Source organism: Python bivittatus, unplaced genomic scaffold (assembly GCF_059951505.1).
Source record: "Python bivittatus isolate LINGU-HERP-01145 unplaced genomic scaffold, Pbiv_v1 ctg000700_np1212, whole genome shotgun sequence".
In the NCBI taxonomy this organism is placed as follows: Eukaryota; Metazoa; Chordata; class Lepidosauria; order Squamata; family Pythonidae; genus Python; species Python bivittatus.
In genome coordinates, this window is record NW_028277098.1 from 100,406,521 (window position 1) to 100,425,717 (window position 19,197).

Genomic DNA, 19,197 nt, shown 5'->3' on the forward strand with positions numbered 1-19,197 from the left:
GCAACCCTTTACAGACTTTCTGCTGACACCAGGACTGAAAAGGTGATGTTTTATGGATTTGTTTATAGATAAGAGATGGGATCTGGGATGAAGAGATAAATGTTGGTAACCTTAGAGGGAGTGAAGAGTCACTAAATTTGTTTATACTTGTTATGATGAAGTTTTGAAGTCACTTCTTTATATATTTCTTTTCTCTTTTTTTATTATCTTCTTACTGTTCTCTTCCTTCTCTCCTTTTTCTTGTACTTTTTACTCCTTCTTTCTATTCTCTCCCCTTTAAGTTTAGTTTGTATTAGCTTTTACTATTATAAACAAAATTCTTAATAAATATTATATATGGAGAGAGAGAGAGAGAAATTGAGAAATTCCTGGTTTTCTTCCAGATTTAGAGGGTGGGCAGACACCGCTGGAAGAAGGGGTTCTGTAAATATCCAGGTCTTGCTCCATAAAGGACTTTAAGGGGGACGACCAGCACCTTTAGTTGCACCCAGAAACAAACTAGCCACTAATGCAGCTCTCAAAGCAGAGATTTTGCATGGAGAAACCAAGTGGTGTCCTTAATTCATCAAGCTGCTTCTAAACCAGGAGCAAAGAAACCTCTGCTGATATTTCAGGTTGACCATCACCAGAGGGCGCCAGATATCCTCAATTGATAGCTCCAAATAGTGGGAACATCTTTTTCTCCTTGAATTTTTAGTAATTTCAAGACTTTTGGAATCAACTTCCTATTTCTGAAAGTCCCAGCTGAAGTTTCTGGATGGTCTTCAAGGGAAAGCCCCATTAGAGAACATTACATTAATGTTCAAACAGGAGATGACCAAGGACTGGATGACCATGAATCTGGTCTCCCAAACCAGGAAAACCTGTATATGGGGCTAGATGGAGCCAAACAAAGGCCCTCCGGGAGTTGAGAGTCCAGGAGGATCCCCAGATGACAGACCACCTCTGGAGAACACAACCTTGTCCCAAAGCTGAAAATGGGACATCTGTAGAATTTGGGTGCTTCTGCTCATGGCCTCAGAGATCTTTCTCCTGGAACTGTTGGCATTTCAGCCACCATCTTCACATCTCATGTTCTATTTTGGGCAGCATTTTTCAACCCTTTTTTTTTTTTTAATCTTGCTTTTCATTGATTCCCCTGATTTCTGGGTTGCCAGAAAAACCTTGCACCCGTGGGGTGCAGGGGGGAAGCCCAGACGTGTCATGAAAGCCCCATTCTTCTTTAGGGTGTCAACACTTAGCAAAGATCCAGGGTTTGAGAGCTACCCAAGACCCCTCTTTTCAAGGAACCAGCTGAGATCGGCAGACAAACCTTTCCTTCTTTGGACAAACCTTTGATTCTTGGGAGAAGAAAAGAAAGGAAGAGGTTCCCCAAATCCTGGGTTGGGCCAAAGGGGTATCAGGAATTATTTGCAGATCCAACTCATGGAGGTTGTAGGAGGAAAGCTGTGTTAGACTCTGGAGGTAAAAAAAATCAGGAGTCTGGTAGCCCTGTTTCCAACTAATTTTATTAAAAGGCAGAAGCTTGTTACTCAGAAAAGGGACTACCAGATTCCTTCTGAATTGATGGAAGGGGGGCAGAACTGTCTTTTCCAGTGTTTCTCAATCTCGGCAACCTTAAGACGGGTGGACTTCAACTCCCAGAATTCCCCAACCAGCAAGGCTGGCTGGGGAATTCTGGGAGTTGAAGTCCACCCGTCTTAAAGTTGCCGAGGTTGAGAAACACTGGTCTGTTCTGACAACCCTTCTGTCCCGAGTGCAGTTTGGCTCATTCTGCAGCTTTCAAGCTCCTAAATGTCTTTTCTGAGACAGCGGTGACCGTCTGGTGTTGCTGGAAACATTCGTTCCAAAAATAAAGCAGTGGTAGATATCGTGTCTCTCACCGTCTGCAAACTTTTCAGCTTCGGGATTCTCATTCAGCACTGAGGTTTCACTCAGCGGCGTTTGAGCATAAGTTTCCTTCCCCAACATGACTTTTCACCTTTTCAATCGGGCTGCAGCGCCCCCCACTCCCCCCTCTCCAGCCCTGACTCTGTTTCCTTCGGTCTGTAATTTAATATTTATTTGGGAAGAACGCGCGCAACTGCAGGGAAACGCCGACTCCTTTACGGATCAGACGCGGCGAAGAAGAAAAGCCTGTCGAAGCAGACGAAGCAAAAACGTTTGGAGCAACCTTCCCCACCTGGCACTTTCTGGAGGCGTTTGGACTACAACCCCCATCCTCCCCGGCCACCAGAGACAAGGAGGGCGAGCCCAAGGTCGGGCAAGTGGCTGCCCAAATCACAGAGGCTGCCACGAGGAGGGTGATACACATGCGGAAAGCTTATCAGAGACACGCAACCATTCTCAAGTCTGGTCGGGCAGCCGTCAGCGGTTCACAGTCCCTTCACGGCACGTCCTGCAGTTGAGTTCTGATTTCTCCTGACCTCAGACTTAGGAGCTTCAGTATTAAGATTAAATACTTCCTTTCACCAGGCGGGACGCAGGCCCTCGGACCCGTGGAAACGCCACGCCAAGAGTCAGCTTTTGAGATGGGATGCTCTGCCGCGGCTTTGCCCCTGAAAGGCCACCTGGTCGATGCTTTCGTACAGGTTTTCGGCCACCGTCTTCCACTTCGACGCCTTCGGGTTTTTCTTCGCGTTGTGCCAGTAAGTCTCTACGGTCTCGTAAGCGGGCTCTGAAGCCGGCTGGCTTGCGGCCTTGGTCCGGGGTTCACAATGGATCGATTGATAGCAAGGCTCAGTGGCGGCGGGGAACGATGAGGACTGGTAACTTGCAATGCCATTTGACTCCTGACTGACCGTTGCCCCCTGGCAGGGTCCTGGGCTCGCCTCTGCTTGGGGGGCTTTCTGTTCACCAGCTCCTTCAGGACTTTGGGCTTTTTTCTTCTTTTTATCTTTGCACACCACCGAGTACATTTCTTCTACCTATAAAAGAAACAGCCATTAGAGACCACAGCAGCAATACAGGTAATCCTCGTTTAGCAACCACAATTGGGACTAACAACTCAGTCGTTAAATGAAGCAGTTGCTAAGTGAAACATGATTTTATGATCTGACTTCAGCTTTCCTTTGCTTTACAGACCTGCAAAGACATAAATGTGAGGACCAGTTGCAAAGTTACTTTTTCATCACTGTTGTAACTGTGAACAGTCACTAAACAAGTCAGTCACTAAATGAGGACTACCTGTACAGCTTTTCCAGCTGCTATGATGTGGGTTTCCAAGGGAGGTGTCCAAAATCTGCAAGATGGTAGGTGTGGCATTGCAATGGAAGCTCCGCCCCTTTTGCACCTGCATCTGACACACATACAAAAGGGGGGGCTTCCATCACAACAATATACCCATTATCCACCAGTTTTTGACACACACACTCCCAGGGTAAACACTGCTGTTTTGTGCATTGATGATCCTCTAATCCAGTGTTTCTCAAACTTTGCAACTTTATTTTATGTTTTTATACACACACACACACACACACACACACACACACATATATATATATATATATAAATAAATTTTACATGGCCACCCATCCCATGAAAAACTGACTCTGGGCGGCATACATCAAAATTATAAAATAATAAGCATATAAAAATGATTATTATTAAAAATTTTAAAAATCACAAGACTAAGAGAGAACAGCAGATGTTAACAACAGTAATGGAGCCACCTCCAGATGCTGGCTGGGGAATGCCAGGAGCGGAAGTCCACGTGTCTTCAAGTTGCCAAGTTTGAGAAACCCTGCATATGGCGACATTTGCAAGCAACTAGAAACCGTTCTGTTCAAGCATGTTCTCAGCCCACCCTTAGCTGCTTTTAGCAGCGTTACTTATCTGTTTATGAGCTCCTATTTTATGTATTTGGTATTGTGTTTTCCTCTATTTCTCTCTGCCCAGAATCTCTTAGGACTGAGGCAAGAAATCAAGCTTGCGGAATGAATGAATGAATGAATGAATGAATGAATGAATGAATGAATGAATGAATGAATGAATGAGTGAGCAAGCGAGCAAGCAAACAAGCAATCCCAGCTGTGGTTGCCTTCTTAATTTTTTTTAAAAACCACTCAGTTGCTAAAACCTCAAGATCATTGGGAAAACATTCTACAAAATTCAAAAAATAAAGCTCAGGTGCCTTGCAGACAAGGATTGATGTACTGTAATAATGTTTATCCTGCTCTTCTATGCTACCGTGCCACACATCTAAAGGGCCACTTTCTGAAATAAAGGACTGTCCTTTATAAGAGGGGACATATGGTCACTGTGTATAGTCTGGGTTTACACAGTATGTTTAACTAAGTCAGTTAAAGCCTTAGTTGTCGCATTTGCAGATTGGGGCTGAACTACCAAAACAAAAAGCAAAGAAAACTCCTCGAACCAAGATTAAAATTAACAAGTTAACGCATATTGGGAGAACTCAGCAAGCGTGTGGCCGATTGGGGCAGCAAGATGCTCGGGGGAACTCATTACGTTTGGCTGCTATCCAGATGCACGGACTCCAGTTCCCAGCATTCTCCAGCCAGCAGGGTCATGGCTGGGAATTCTGGAGCCAACACGGCTGGAGCATGCCCAGGCAATCTTACGCTCATTGGGACAGCAGCAAGCGTTTGCTTTTGGGAAAAAGAGAGAGTAAAATAGATGTGTTAAGCAGAAGAGGCAGGGTATTTCAGCCCCATGACATTATAACATCATTGTGGTGCCTCATTCACTGCTCAGGGATGATGAGGAGGGTGGTGGTGGTGGTGGTGATGAAGATGATGGCCGCCCAACGGCAGTGGACTTTTGTGGGAAGCCCACCCTTCCAGTCATAAGAAGGTTGTCCATACCTGGTTGAGCAGAAGACCTGCTGCAGGTCTGTCCTTAGAGTGTGCTTAGGACATTCCAGGTCACCCTCTTTCATTGTCTCTAATGATTGGTTTTCAGCCCCGTTCAGATTATATCTTCCAGCGTAGACCTCAACCGGCCACACCACCACCCCTCCTGACGTCGCACTCTGATGTCACCCAATGGGGACAACGCAACCGGGGATCTGATGACCTGCAAAGACCGTAAGCTGCAGGTTCCGTTGCCAACGTTCACCCTGTACCCAGAGACAACCAGCTGGAGATCTATGCACCAAGGTGTTATCTCCACCAGGTTCTAGAAAATCCAGCTTTGGGAGACCGGTTCATCTAACCCTTCAACCTATCCCAAGCTGTAGGAAGAAGCAGCCAAACAGCTAACAAACTAAGATGAAAAGAGATTGGGGTGGAGCCTTGATGAAGCTTGGTGATACTCCCCAGCATTCAAAAGAGGTAAATCAGCTGAGCTAGATATCTATGGGAAGGTTTTATGCCTTATTTCAGTGTTTCTCAACCTCAGCAACTTTAAGATGTGTGGAGTTCTGGCTGGGGAATTCTGGGAGTTGAACTCCACACATCTTAAAGTTGTCAAGGTTGAGAAACACTGCTTTATTTGATGTGCATTTAAGTCTACTTTATGGATTCTGGGTGATTATGGCTTCTCAGCTGTATGATCTTTCGACATGCTTGGTAAATTATGTGCAACTTGGAATTTTTTTACTGATGGGGGTAAACCAGCATTGTCGTTTGCTTGACTAGAACCAGAATCGTCCTGAAAAGTTGGGGGGGGGGATTGCATTTTGACTAGTCCTGTACCTATTTCTCCTTGGCCACCCAATGTTTTACAGGAGATCATTTAAAGCAACCGAAGGAATGTTTACATGCTTTTCCCTTTCTAAAAAAATAGTTTTATTGATCCCTCGTGAGATTGACCTCTCTCCAGAGGAACAGGGGGCTAATTTCTCTCCTCGTCTGTCTCATGCTAAGGGGGCGTGTATATATTTTTTGACCCTTTTTACCCCTTTTTTATTGGCCAGTAATGTGCATAGGCTGGGGACCCTCTCTCTTTCACCCGCTGGAGTTAAGGGGGAAGATGCCAGGAAGAGGAATTTTTCTCAAATAGGAGGCCATGCCAATAACTGCCAAGGGACCTGGCAGGAAAATATGGTCAGGGAGGATATACTTAGAGGGTTTTTAGGAGAGGAGATCGAAGACCCCCCCCATCCTTTCATCCCACAGGCTTAGTTCAACCGCAACGGAAACCATGGCCTGAACAGAACAAGAACGATCCTCTTGAAGACAACTTAAAAACTTCTCCTACCCCTTTTGTGGGTGGAGACAGCCCCACGCCTGGGAGGAGAGAGGTCTCTTGAGGATTCCCCATGTCCACCCAGCGTTGCTTGCCATTCGCCTTCCTCTTCACAACACGTGCGTAGCTGGGTCCAGCTGCCTGCTCCTGGTGGCCCGGGGCATCCTCCACCAACTTCTCTGCCCCAGGATGGCAGTTCTTCCTTTCTTCTCCCTCCACTCTCTTGGATTCGCACAGCATCTCCTCGCCTCGTTTCGGGAAGTTCAGGTTGGAGTAAGTCTCCTCCTGAGAAGGCGGGACCGTGGGCAGGTCCCTCTGAGGAAGGATGATGAAACTGCAACTGGGCACCGTGCCGTCATCTTCGCTCAACGGGCAAGGAAGAGCCAGCGAGGCTGGTCTTTGGTCTGGAGGAGGAAAGTACAGTGGTCGTCCAGGGCAAGCATTTTTGGGGTGCCTAAAAAGTGTCTCAGGGTGTCTTAAAAGAGCAATCTAAGACCTGGTTTGAGGTCCAAGAACCTGTTTTCCTTTTTCTGGAGTCCTTTCTGATCGTCCAAAATTTGCAGTACAATGACTGGCTACTGAGAGACAGGAAACCCACAACAATTATAAAAGAAACTTATCGGAGTTTTAAAAAGAAAGACTCCCCCCTCACCCCCCAGGAAAAGGCTCAGGGGCAAACCCATTTCCATCTTCACCCTGCTGACTGTGTTTCTCAGCCACTTCCCCTCTTAAAAAATGTAGTCAGAGCCCCTGAAACTTGTTTCGACTCATTCATAGAGGTATATCTTCCCCGCAAAGCACGAGCATATGCTTTCCAAGCCCTGTTTTGCTAATTTCTGGACCAGGAGTGGGGAGCTTGAACCTGTCGCACACATCTGCCCCACAGCAGTCCGTCAGCCTCTCCCCAGATCAAGAGACGCCTTACAGAAGATCTTGCCTCTGAAACTCGCCCAAGGTGGGGAAAAGTGAACAAATATTGTGCCCCTTGTTGGTTATTTACCACAGTTGTAACCAGCCCTAATCTTGTCCAGGGCAGCAAACGGCAATAAAATTAAGCAAAAATACATAACTTTACAGCCAAAAATCGAATCTACAGGATGTGTGCCTCTTTTCTGTGACTCTCTGGCAGGGCAGATCGGTGGGTGAGCTCCCGTCAGCCAAAAAGGGGTTGTTTTAGACTCTGCAGGGGTGTCCACAGGATGTGGTCGAAAAAGTCATGACTCCAACAAGGTGGGAGGGCACCCGACTTGGGGCTCCCATTTCACAGAGAAACTAGCTTGGGGAGCTCCATAGATGCTCTTCGAATTCCAACCCGCCTCCCACCCTTTTCCCCCCCAACTGAACCAGATTCCGATGGGACAACGTGCAGCCACTTACTTGCGTCCCCTGAATCTCTCCCACTGACGTGCCGCAGACTGGGAACCGATCCTCCAAATGCCAAGGGCACCATCCGTCTCAGCCCAGCCTGCAAAATGACCGGGACAGCCGGTGACGCGAAGTTCACGAGCAGGAACCCCAAAGGCAGTCTTTCAGGGCCAGCAATTCTGTGGACTCAGGCTCTCTGGGGTGCTTCCTCCTCCTATCTTCCTCTACAGCAACAACCCTGTGGGGTAGGCTGGCCAGGGAGGGAGAGTGGCTGGCCCAAATTTCTCCAGAGTTAGCTTCTATGCCTAAGGGAGGATTAGAACCCAGATCTCCCCACTCCTAGTCCAGCACCTTCTCCACTAGACCAGGCTGTCTCTGAGCTGAGAGGGGGATGGATGGATGGATGGATGGCTAGATAGATGATAGATAGATAGATAGATAGATAGATAGATAGATAGATAGATAGATAGATAGATAGAGGCAGATAGATGATAGATAGATAATAGATAGATAGACAGACAGACAGACAGACAGATGATAGATAGAGATCACTCCTTTCTCAGATTTTCTCTACAGCAACAACTGTGAGGTTGTGTATAACAGCTGGTAAATAAAATTGTCACATAAGCATCTGAAGCATTAGAGGGACTAGAATCCAGATCTCCCCGCTGCCAGTCCAGCCCTTTCCCAGCTGGACTACTCAGATTACTTTTGCCTGGGGAACGGGACATGCTTCAAGCAAGACTGCAGCCCCCCTCCCCACTTTATTTTCTAAGCCGGCCTATGAAGACCAGGAGGGGTCCAGAGGCATTCTTGTGAATAAAGGCCATGTCAGAGGCTGGTGCTGTGCCTTGCAACAGCTGTCCCCATTTATTCTGTTTCCTATATTTCCTCATTCAAAAGCCCTCTGTTTGTCTGTCACACGGAAAACAGGACAAGGACAGAGACCGGCAGGCCTCAAAGGTGATGGGCATTTTACTAATGGGGGTTCTAGTCCCCATGAACACCAGGAGAATGTAATAGGAGAAGAAGGGCACTCACAGCTTCATCAAATAACTCATGGTCATCATCCTGGGAAGACAGGTTGCTCTTATCTTTCCTAAGTAACACAAAAAAGGCAGAATTAATTCCTGGCAAGTTTAATCACTGAAATGGTTTGAGTTTTGTTATGGTAGCGCAGAAAACCACACTGGAATATCTACTCAACTCAAGTTGACATCACGACTCTACATTCACAAGATTCAAAACAGTTTTCCCTCATCTGGGCATTCTCTAGCCCAGTGTTTCTCAACCTCAGCAATTCTAAGATGTGTGGACTTCAACTCCCAGAATTCCCCAGCCAGCATGCTGGCTGGGGAATTCTGGGAGCTGAAGTCCACCTATTTTAAAGTGGCCAAGTTTGGAAAACACTGAACTATATGAAGCGAAAACACTGAACTATACGAACACTGAACTATTCGAAGCTTATTGGATAGAATTATCTTTAGGGACTTTACAGAAAGAAGAAAATAAATCATATTTAGTTACAGTTCAGTTTGAGGATTTGAGGGCTTCTGTCTTTGGATTTAAGGGTTGGGAGGCAGAAGCCCCAGCTAGCCAGTCCAGGGCTATAGATGCTGGGAGTTGTGGGGTAGTAACATTTGGAAAGTAATGAATTTGCTGTACTCGCCTTACGAGAATTAAAAAGTAGGAAGTCAGAGTTTCATTGACTCTGTCTATCTTGGATGGAGATGCTCCAGACAGGATCAAAAAAGTTCCAAAGTGGCCATCAAATTATAATTTTTAGTGGTTCACCTATCTAGGCAGAATACAATGTTTGATATAGGTTTTAATATTATTAAAAGCATGGGCCATCGACATGCTACTTGAATGTGACCAAGTTTGATTATAAATATATCTAAATGTCAATTAAATGAAGAGAAATGTTGACTTGTCTTGGCTCTGCCCGCCTCTCTCTCTTGGCGTCGCTGTTTTTGGAAATACCCCAAGTTGTGCATCCTTATTTTAATATTATTTTTGTGGTGGAGGGGGGAGGCACAGATAAGATGGTGTTTTGCTATTCTGCTTCAGGCACCAATAACCTAATTGGCCCACTGCATTTCTTCCTGGATTCCAGAGGTAGTTCTTAAATGTTAATTTAACATGAACAGAGACAAGTGTTAACAAACAAATCCCCATCAAATTTGAGCTGGTGACTTCATGAATATCTATGCAGATTTCTTGGTAGTGCTGCCAGCCTTCCAGAGTATTTTTTCAACTAACCTCCAATCCTTGGATTTCCTTGTGGCCTCCCATCTGAAGATTAACCACACCCAGCTCTGTTGAGCTTCTGGGCCTAGACAAATCAAGCAGGTATTCCCTTTGCTGAGACTAACCAACAAATCAACTTAATCATGTGGACTGTCCCCTTTATAGATCCTAGAAGTTCCCAAGATCACCCTGCCCAAATTAGCCGAAATTTGGGCAATGTGATGTTCTAATTTGCTTGTCCATCTAACAATCCAGGTGTCCGTCTCTGCAAGATTGAGGACACCCACCTTTAAAAGCTGCCAGCTCCCCCCAAACAATGGAAGGACCAAAAAACGCTCCATCCTGTTCCTCTGATGACTTCATTCCATCACCCAACACCCTCAGAGCAGTCCTGGCAGGACTAAAAAAATGTGGGGGTTGGAAATAGGGCAGGCCCCGTCTGCCAAGAGACGGTCAAGGTCTTGGTACAGCACATCTGTTCGCTTCTACAGTATGGTGTCCCCAGATGCTGAGCTAATATGGGGGTCCTGGCCAAAGATTGCTCCCGTCTTTACCTTTTGCAGGCTGCGCAGAGAGCCACAAGGCAGGCAGAGGCCAGGGACACTGCGATGAAGAAAGGGACCCCCCCCACCGGTCCTTCCTCAGAGGCGGACGCCATGAAAGCCACTTGGAACAGGAAGCTGTAGGCAAAAAAACCGCAGACACCTAAACAATCGAGGCTAGAAATACGTTGGACCCACACAGAGCTCCCACCCACCCAAAATGAGATAATCATGTTATAAAAAAGTCTCAGACACGCCGATGGTGGCCCTGAAGCCACTTCAAACAGCTAAAAGCGATTGGAAATGTAGACGTTGCTGGGCAAAGAGTCCATTGGGGTTGGGCGACTAAGAAATTCAAATACATCAATTAAAAAGGCATAAAAAAGGAACGAAGGCTGGTGGGAGACAATTCCAAAGTCAGAAACGCGGGAAAATGCTCTTTTGCGCAGAGAAATACACTTGCTTTCTCAGTGCAATTCAGCAAACGTTTTCGTTGATTACCTAAGGAGAGAATGGGAGTTGTTTCACTCCATGCATTCTCGCCATTAAACATGACAATTTGTTAGCTACAGGAAATTCAAACTGTTCCCTGCCTGCAACCTTCAGATGCCAGACCAAGGGAATTTTTTAAAACTAGATGAATGATGATGATGATGATGATGCATTAATTAGGCATAAGGCCATGTCAAAATTCAGAATACTGGACAGTAATAAGATCATGTATAACTACATATAAACTTGTATAAACAGATCAGTTCAGAACCTTTCTGTTAACTTCAAGGGAACATCAATAGTTAGGCCTCCAAACTATAGTTGCTTCCTGAACAAACCATATTCTTCATGTCCACTGAAAGCCAAAAAACGTCTTTCTCACTTGCTCCTACATGCTATCGGTCAGTGTTTCTTAACCTTAGCAACTTGAAAATGTGTGGACTTCAACTCCCAGAATTCCCCAGCCACCCATGCTGGCTGGGGAATTCTGGGAGTTGAAGTCCACCCATCTTAAATTTGCCAAGGTTGAGAAACACTGCTATAGGTTGTTCTGATGAGTATTACATCATTCTTCCCCTCCTCGTAACTCAACCACAGTTACATTCACACACAACGTTGCCAAGTTTTATTCTACAATAGTAATTGTCCACAAACAGCTGAGGCTAGTTTGATACTGGCTTATTTTACATAACTTTTATACTATTTAAGATGAGTTTTTCACTGTCGATATAGAATTGTTGTTTTATTTCACTCCTGTTCATTGTTTATGATCTTTAACCACAATGCGTTTGTATCTATCTATCCATCCAATTTTCTGGTTTTTCCCCAAGGTATTAGATGATACACTAATCAAACAGGCTGGGATTTCAAACACCCTAACCTACACACACAGAATCAAAATTATCCTCCCCGCACAGGCATCTTTATTAACATTAACAAATATTTATTTATTTATTCGATTTGTGATGGCCACCCAACTCCAGGAAGATTTAGCACGTCCTGTGAATGTAGCTTCCCATTTTCCTAATGACTTAGTTAAACAAATCACAAGAACACAGTCTACATATCAATTGCAAAATTGGTCTTTTGTTCAAGGAGACTTTTTGGTTTTGGAGGAAGATGAGCGCGGCTTTAAAATTGGAGGAAGGAACATCAAGAGCCGGTTGAGGACACGACTCTGATAGCCGAAAACGCAAAGGATCTGCAGGCTCGCGTAATTAAAGTCAAAGAGCACAGTGAAAACATGGACCAAAATTAAATATCAAGAAGACCATACTATTGACACTAAAAATCAGCCTTCATTAATAAGTTTGTGAAATTTGGTGAGGGATGCTCAGTTTGTATTCCTCGCTAAAAGCAGCCCACTGGTTGTATCAAGGAAGGGGGACGGGGTGGCAAAAAGAATTATATTAAGATACTGGAAAAGGGATATTATTCCAGAGGTCAAGGAATGGTTGTCAGAAATGTGCGATCGATCTGTTTTGAAAAAGGCAATATTTTCTCCCAATCAAAGGATGCAGCAATGTGTGTTATTATGGCAGGGATTCTGTGATATCTTACAATAATATCTTTTTTTTTTTTTATTATAGTAGGAAATTCATTAGTAAACCAGTGACACTTGATAAGTATAAAATACAAGACAGATTTTTCTTTTCCTTCTTAGTTTGCATTTTTAATCTTTTTTACCATTTCTTCTTTTTAAGATTAAAGGCTGTTTTGTTACAAAAATATATTAAAGTAAATAAAAAATAAAAGCGGCCCACGTTTTTTCTGAGAAAATGTCTAAGGTTCACTCAAAGAGGCAACAAAATCCATATTAGTCACAATTGTGTGGAATGTTTAAGCTAGTTACCAGATTAATCCGTTTCGGGGATTCATACCCCAAACCTTAAGCAAACCCGATGGGCTGGGTTGGCACAACGCGTTTGGACACACATACCCCTAACCAAAATTAAAACTAACCAAGATTGGCCTGTTGTGCTTTCGTGATGGGGTTGCAGCCCCTATCGTCACTTTTTCAGCCCCTCCTGCGGAGGCTTCTGACTAAACTTTATGCTTGGCCGTGGCATTCGATCAGGTCCCCCGCCACAGCGACGCAGGGATGGAAAAATCAGAGTAATCTTTCGCCGTTTTGAAAACACAGCGTCACGGGTTCTTTTTTAAACTGTACCCGATTAGATTGACCCAGTCTCAAGAGAGACACAAAAGCACTGAACCAGTGTTTCTCAACCTTGGCAGCTTGAAGATGGGTGGACTTCAACTCCCAGAATTCCCCAGCCAGCATGGCTGGCTGGGGAATTCTGGGAGTTGAAGTCCACCCATCTTCAAGTTCCTAAGGTTGAGAAGTGCTGCACAGGACCCTGGACAGGTGGCTTCTTTATATCTCTCTACAAGGGTTGGGGAGATGTTTGAGTTTGTAAAAACAAACATATAAAAGTGATATGTGGGTCCTTCCTATATTCTACTATATTGCTATCTCTGTACTATGACTATGATAATTACTATCATACCATACTATTACTCTTCAATTACTATTACAATGTCTATACTATTATCTATTAACTCTACTACTCATTACTCGACTACAATTACCTATATACTATGCTCTATACCAATGTTTCTCAACCTTGACCATTTTAGAGGGGTGAACTTCAACTCCCAGAATTCCCCAGCCAGCCATGCTGGCTGGGGAATCCTGGGAGTTGAAGTCCATCCCTCTTAAAGTGGCCAAGGTTGAGAAACACTGCTCCATGCTATTACTAGTATGCATCGTTTCTTCCTTAAACCTGCTCTATCTCAAGTCCCCTCTCTCTGAGATGTCTTCTTCTTTTTCTGTTCAAGGCCAACATGTACAGCTCCCGCGCCTTTTTTACGTTGTGGTTTGTCTCGCTGGGCTGTTCTGCTTCTTTTCCTCTCTTTAGGACCGTCCACTCCTTCTGAAGGAAAAAAAACACTTTTTGTTTGAGTGCCGTACTCAGTTTGCCGGTGGCCGCGGAGCTCCCAAAGACGCGTCTCCTCCGTTCTCCTCCACACCCTTATCAAGGTTGCAGCTTTGGGAGGGAAAGAAGGCAGCAGCGGGGCCTACGATTGATTGATTGATTGATTGATTGATTGATTGTTAAACTTGTATGCCGCCCATCTCCCCCAACGGGTGACTCTGGGCGGTTCACAATAACAAAAAAGGAAAAAACACCAATCCCTCCAACAATGGCTAAAATCCATAAATAATTAAAATAGAAACATACATTAAAAATATCCTAACCCCCCCTGTAATTTTTAGCCCTAAAACCTTCAAGACGCTGGGGGGGGGGGAAACCAACCCCATCACCCCACCAGCCATCTCCACAGCTGCGAGCCCCCATCCAGCCCCCCGGCCTTCTGGCAGAGCCAGGATTTCACCCCTTTTCTGAAGGCCACGAGGGAGGGGGCACACCGGACCTCATATACACACCGGACTTTAATATAAATTTATTAAATTTATATGCTGCTCCTCTCCCCCAGAGGGTGACTCTGGGCGGCTCTCCATTAAAATAAACCCTCAAGAACTGTTAAAAATATAAATATCGCATTAATTTAGTTAAAAAGTCGAACTGTATAAATTTTGCCAAGCAGGCTGCTCTTCCACGCACAGCAAAACCATGGAATAAATCCAAGATACACTAGACTTGGTATAGTTCAAAACAAGCAAGGAACAAGCAACTGGGCCCATCGTACCCCTCCTTAAAAAGGGGGGGGATCCAAGCCTACGCGCATGGTGCATTCCTCACCATTTCCTCTCATCCCCCCAACCCCACAGCCCCTCTCTTCCCCTCGAAACATTTTAAACATGGTCTCCAGCTTTTGGAAGATTTCTCATCCCTGCTGAAATCCATTAGCTTAGCTGAACCGGGGCCTTCTCCGTGGTGGCCCCGAGCTTCTGGTCCGCTTCCTCCAGGTGGAGTTGGGAGGCTCCTCCTTTTTTTCCAGGAGCTGTTGGAGCCGTCGAGACGGCTGCCTTTTCCCAAAAAGTTTAGCAAGGAAACAGGGGTGTCCAAAGTGTCTGCAATGTGGATGAAAAACCCAGCAGAGGTCAATGGTACTGTGGCGGCTGCCATCTTGACTGTTTTGGGCCATACCCTGCAGACACCCCTGCCCTGAAAAATAGGGATGGTTTTGTACACTTAAAAGCAAAGCTTTTTTGGGCTCCTTGCTTGAGCAGTGGGCTGAAATGAGTAGGATGGGGTATAACCAAGAGAAATGTAAAGTTCTGCATCTAGAAAATGAGGTATAATTAAAGGTGTAAGTATAGTGTGGGGGGGGGGGAACCTGGATTGAAAGGGATCTGGAGTACCTCTTGGCAACAAGTTATACATGAGCCAGGCCTGTGGTAAAGCTGCAAAAAAGGCAAATGCTATCTTTGTGTGAACTAGCAGGAGCAGAGAGTTTAACTCAGAGGAAGTAATTCTTCTCCTTGTTTCCATCTTGGTGAGAGATGGAATCCCACAGTCTTGTACCCCACAGCTTAAAAGAGGTATCAAGAAACTTGAGTGAGTTCAGAGGAGGGCTACCAAGAAGGTGAGGGCTCTGGAAACCAAGTTGTACAAGAAATGGTTAAAGAAACTGGGTACATTTAGCCTGCAGGAGAGCAGAAGACCAAAGGGAAATGTAGTATCTGAAGGGTTGTCCCACAGAGGAGGGAGTGGACTTACTCTCTCCTACCCTAGATGGCAAGACCAGAACCCGTGGGTTAAACGTTCAAAGAAGTGGTTCAGACTAAACATTAAGAGAAACGTGGATTGTATAAGACCCAACGGGGCAGGCTAGCACATGAAATGCTAGATTCTCCATGGCTGGATGACGTCTGTCATGAGATGCCCCAGTGGATCCTCCATTGAGTAAGGGTTGGACTTGATGACTTTTAAGGTTCCTCCCAACTCTGTGATTGGTGGCTTACTCTCTTTAAGGCGTAGGCACTACCACCCTTTAGATGTGCTGAATTGCCACCAAACATAGCCTCCATGAAAAATGGTTAGAATAAATGGTAGTGTTTCTCAACCTTGGCCGCTTGAAGATGGGTGGACTTCAACTCCCAGAATTCTGGGAGTTGAAGTCCACCCATCTTCAAGCGGCCAAGGTTGAGAAACACTGATAATAAAGCCATGGATTCGTCTAAATAATGTGTGATTGACCTGTTTGCCATCAGGCCAGAAGCCATAGAGATTGGGAACTGATGGTCTTTGTGTTTTCTCCTGTGGGTCACCCCTTCATGGTATCTGAAGAGTGATATTATATCCCCATCCTGTCATCTTTTCCCCAGGCAACAATCCATTCTTTCTTCCATCTCCCCTTGCAAGAAGTAACTTCTAGTCCCCTAAACATCTGGTCACCCTTTGTCAGCCCTTCAATGTAGACAAGGTCAGGCAATCGACACGCCAAGAATACTTTACTGCAATAGGGTAGAATCGCAGAGTCTTGAAGGCCCACCAGAGCTCCTCTCTGCCCCCTCTTAAACCAAAGAGAATCAAGATGGGGCAATCTTGAGTTTCTTTCTCACACCTTCCTCTTTCTCGGGACTGAGTTGTCGTTTCCCCTCCCCTAACCGCTTCTGCCAGCCTTTGCCAAGGTTAGCTCTACTTTCCTTTACACCCTTGTTCATTTCTGATCTTTCTGCTGTTTGCCTGAATGCTTAAAGTGCAGCGCCCGGAAGTGGACGTCGAACTCAAGGTGGGGTCTGACCAAACGTGATTTGGAAACTGGCCTCCTGTTGCTGCAGCCTAAATCTGCAATGGCCCTTTCAGTCACGACCTCACACTTCCAGCTCACATTTGATTATCATCAGCTCCGTCCTTTTTCTCACACAGGCTGTGACAAGGTACGGGTAGTTTTCAATCTCTATCTGCACGCTTGAATTTTTTTTTGTCCGAAGTGAAGAACATTGCATGTCTCTGCTCAGTTTCACGCTGTTCTGGTCAGCCTACCTTGCTCTCTGACCAGTATCACTTTGAAATGTCTTGTTCTTCTCTAGTATTATTTGCTATCACACCTAAATTTGAGTCCCCTGCCAACTGAAACATCCCCGGCAATTGTTTCTCCAAGCCATTAAAAAAAAACACGTTAAAAATGTTGAAGAGCATCAATCTGAGAACCTTTAGTAACTGTCACTCATATGCCAAACTACAGTATGTGGATTCCAATAAATAAGCATTTTAAGTCTCCAAACATTCAGTAGTTGAGGGTGCTTTGTTCTTATCCATGTTCTTCCCTGGGAAACTGGTGTGTTTTCCGCTGTATTTCAGACTCAGGCAAAACACTCCCATCACGTGAGGTTGTTTGCACAAGATGGAACTCAGCTGGCTATCAAGATAGCCAGCCAAGGGGATTAATTCAACACCGTGAGACCAATTCATGGTGGGATGAAGCAAATGAAGGCTAAATCTTAATTTTCAGCCTCATCAGCTCCTTATTCTTCCTGCCATATGACACACCCCTCACCCAAAATATCCCACGTATCTGATGGGGCCAACCAGCTGCCATAACATTCCTACGCCTTGATAAATTAGTTGGTCTTCACGATATCACAACTTCTTCTCTCTTTCCCTACAGTTCACCAAGCCCCCTCTCCTGAATCTATCTCCTTTCAGGAGCTACATCTGGGCTCCAGGTTCCCTGGAAGCCCAGCACAAATCTGTCTGCATTTGCCTAGAAATGGATCGAGGGGGCTTTACACCCATAGACCTGTGCAGGAGATACAAGCAGCCAAACCGTAGTGCTCAAAAAGTCAACTTACTTCAGCCGTTCAGGAGGAGCAGGAAGGGAAGCGCATGTCTACGATCTGTCCTACTGACGAACACCCGTTTCTCATGGAGTGTCTCGCAGACGTCCTTCCAGCGAGAACCTCAGCTCCTGCTTGCACACCCTTTTCTGCCGCTGCAGGCACCCCCAGCTCCCGCACAGCCGTTTCCCCAAGAAGGTGTGGGTATCACCAGCCACACAGCGCACAGCCAAAAATAATGCTTTGTTTCCTGCCCACGCTGCCCAATTGCAAGCTGCTTTTTGAAACCAAAAACTGAAGAGCACGTAGATCTGGCAGATAGGCGGGGAGCGAATTGTATACCTTTGTGGAACCTTCCAGCCACACTGTAGCTCTTTGGGACCCTCGTTTATAGAGGGCAGAGAGGAAGACCAGGAGTGGAGAGTCATTGCTCCCAGACGTGGCTGGAGCCTCACCCTGCCCTGCCTGAAGGGAAAGGGTCAGAGATGAAATCAAACCTGGCAAGATCCATGTCAGCTGAAGATGGTCTTTCCCCCACGGCTGCTGACTTCAGTCCCTGGCAATGGAAGGTGAAGCCTCCTTTTTCCCCAGATGTGGCTGCCTATTGCTAAACATTGGATCTCCCACAGTAACTACAGATGCTGCCTGAAAGCCGAAGCCCTCAAGAAGTCTTCAACTTCCAGCCTCAACATTTCCAGCCAGGCGGGAGATATTCCTAGAATTTAGCTGCAATTCTTCTTGAAGACCCCATCCAGTCTTCGCAGTTTCTGTTGCTCAACACAAACAGCGGGAAAGGAAAAAATGGTGGCCTGAGCACCTTTTGAAGACTAGCGTCAAAGAACCATCATCATTATGCATGTCCCTGTAGCCAAAGTCCTCTTGAATGTTTTAGTCCAGGTGCAAAACCTGATATTTCTTTCCAGAATCTGGATTTTTTTTTTCGTGAAGTAGGCAAAATATTGTCAGGCCCCCAGCTATGTAACCCTACGAATACTCACTTCTGTCCACAGAAATGGCTCCGTGCTCCTTAATGAGGCTCATGCTTACTCATTTAGAAGATTTCTATCTGGCCCAATCCCTGTGGTTCTAGGGAAGGGGGTTACAATCCAAGGGGGTGGCTCAAAACTTGAGTTGATTGCCCCCCCACCTTAAAGCTTTATCCAGGTAGCCTTCCTCATGTGACCTAGAAACCTGTTCACCAGTAAAAGGTAGACATGAAAACACGGGTAGGCTCAAATCTGTACGAGATGGGCAGTTTGCAAGGTGTGTACCTTCCCACTCTTCTACGGCTGACACATTTCAGTGGCAAACCTCAAAACAGCCATGGTCCAATTTCTAGCAGAAAACCAACCAAACCAACCAAAAACTGCTGAAAGATTTCCTGTTGGGCGCCAGGACTACATGCAGAGAGCTTACACGTGTTCCAGCAGTCCACGCCAACCCTACACACCTGCCCCGAGAAGCAAGAGTTCATGAGTTCAGTGGACGCCTACTGTTGCAATCAGACAGTTAAGAACATCCCACTCTCTGGCAGTTCCTGGAGTAAGTGGGGGAGGACTAAGAGTGAAGACCTCTATTAATCTTGCCAACATGAACATGAGAACCAGGTTACTTGGGAGTCATTTTCCCCAGCAAAGAAGATGATCACCC

At 45.6% G+C, this 19,197-nt stretch overlaps 1 protein-coding gene across 1 annotated transcript; it reads right to left on the reverse strand.

Annotated features, from left to right (window-relative positions):
• Positions 1-1,720: 1,720 nt before the first annotated feature.
• LOC112542678 (uncharacterized) lies at positions 1,721-18,190 on the reverse strand. The gene is made up of 6 exons (XM_025176089.2): positions 17,563-18,190; positions 10,317-10,442; positions 8,554-8,611; positions 7,525-7,612; positions 6,160-6,551; positions 1,721-2,927 (listed from the first exon to the last, which is right to left on the reverse strand). The coding sequence occupies exons 2-6, from the start codon at positions 10,418-10,420 to the stop codon at positions 2,520-2,522; spliced, it is 1,050 nt and encodes a 349-aa protein (XP_025031857.1). The 5' UTR covers positions 10,421-10,442; positions 17,563-18,190; the 3' UTR covers positions 1,721-2,519.
• Between the last annotated feature and the right edge of the window lie 1,007 nt (positions 18,191-19,197).

What these genes read in the sequence shown, in the direction of transcription:
- LOC112542678 (XM_025176089.2), bottom strand. Translation starts at nt 10,420, where the DNA reads ATGGCGTCCGCCTCTGAGGAAGGACCGGTGGGGGGGGTCCCTTTCTTC. An exon ending in CTCTGCGCAGCCTGCAAAAG is followed by an intron (nt 8,612 to 10,316) that starts GTAAAGACGGGA and finishes TGTGTTACTTAG; the next exon opens with GAAAGATAAGAGCAACCTGT. An exon ending in TGTCTCCACCCACAAAAGGG is followed by an intron (nt 2,928 to 6,159) that starts GTAGGAGAAGTT and finishes TTTCTTTTATAG; the next exon opens with GTAGAAGAAATGTACTCGGT.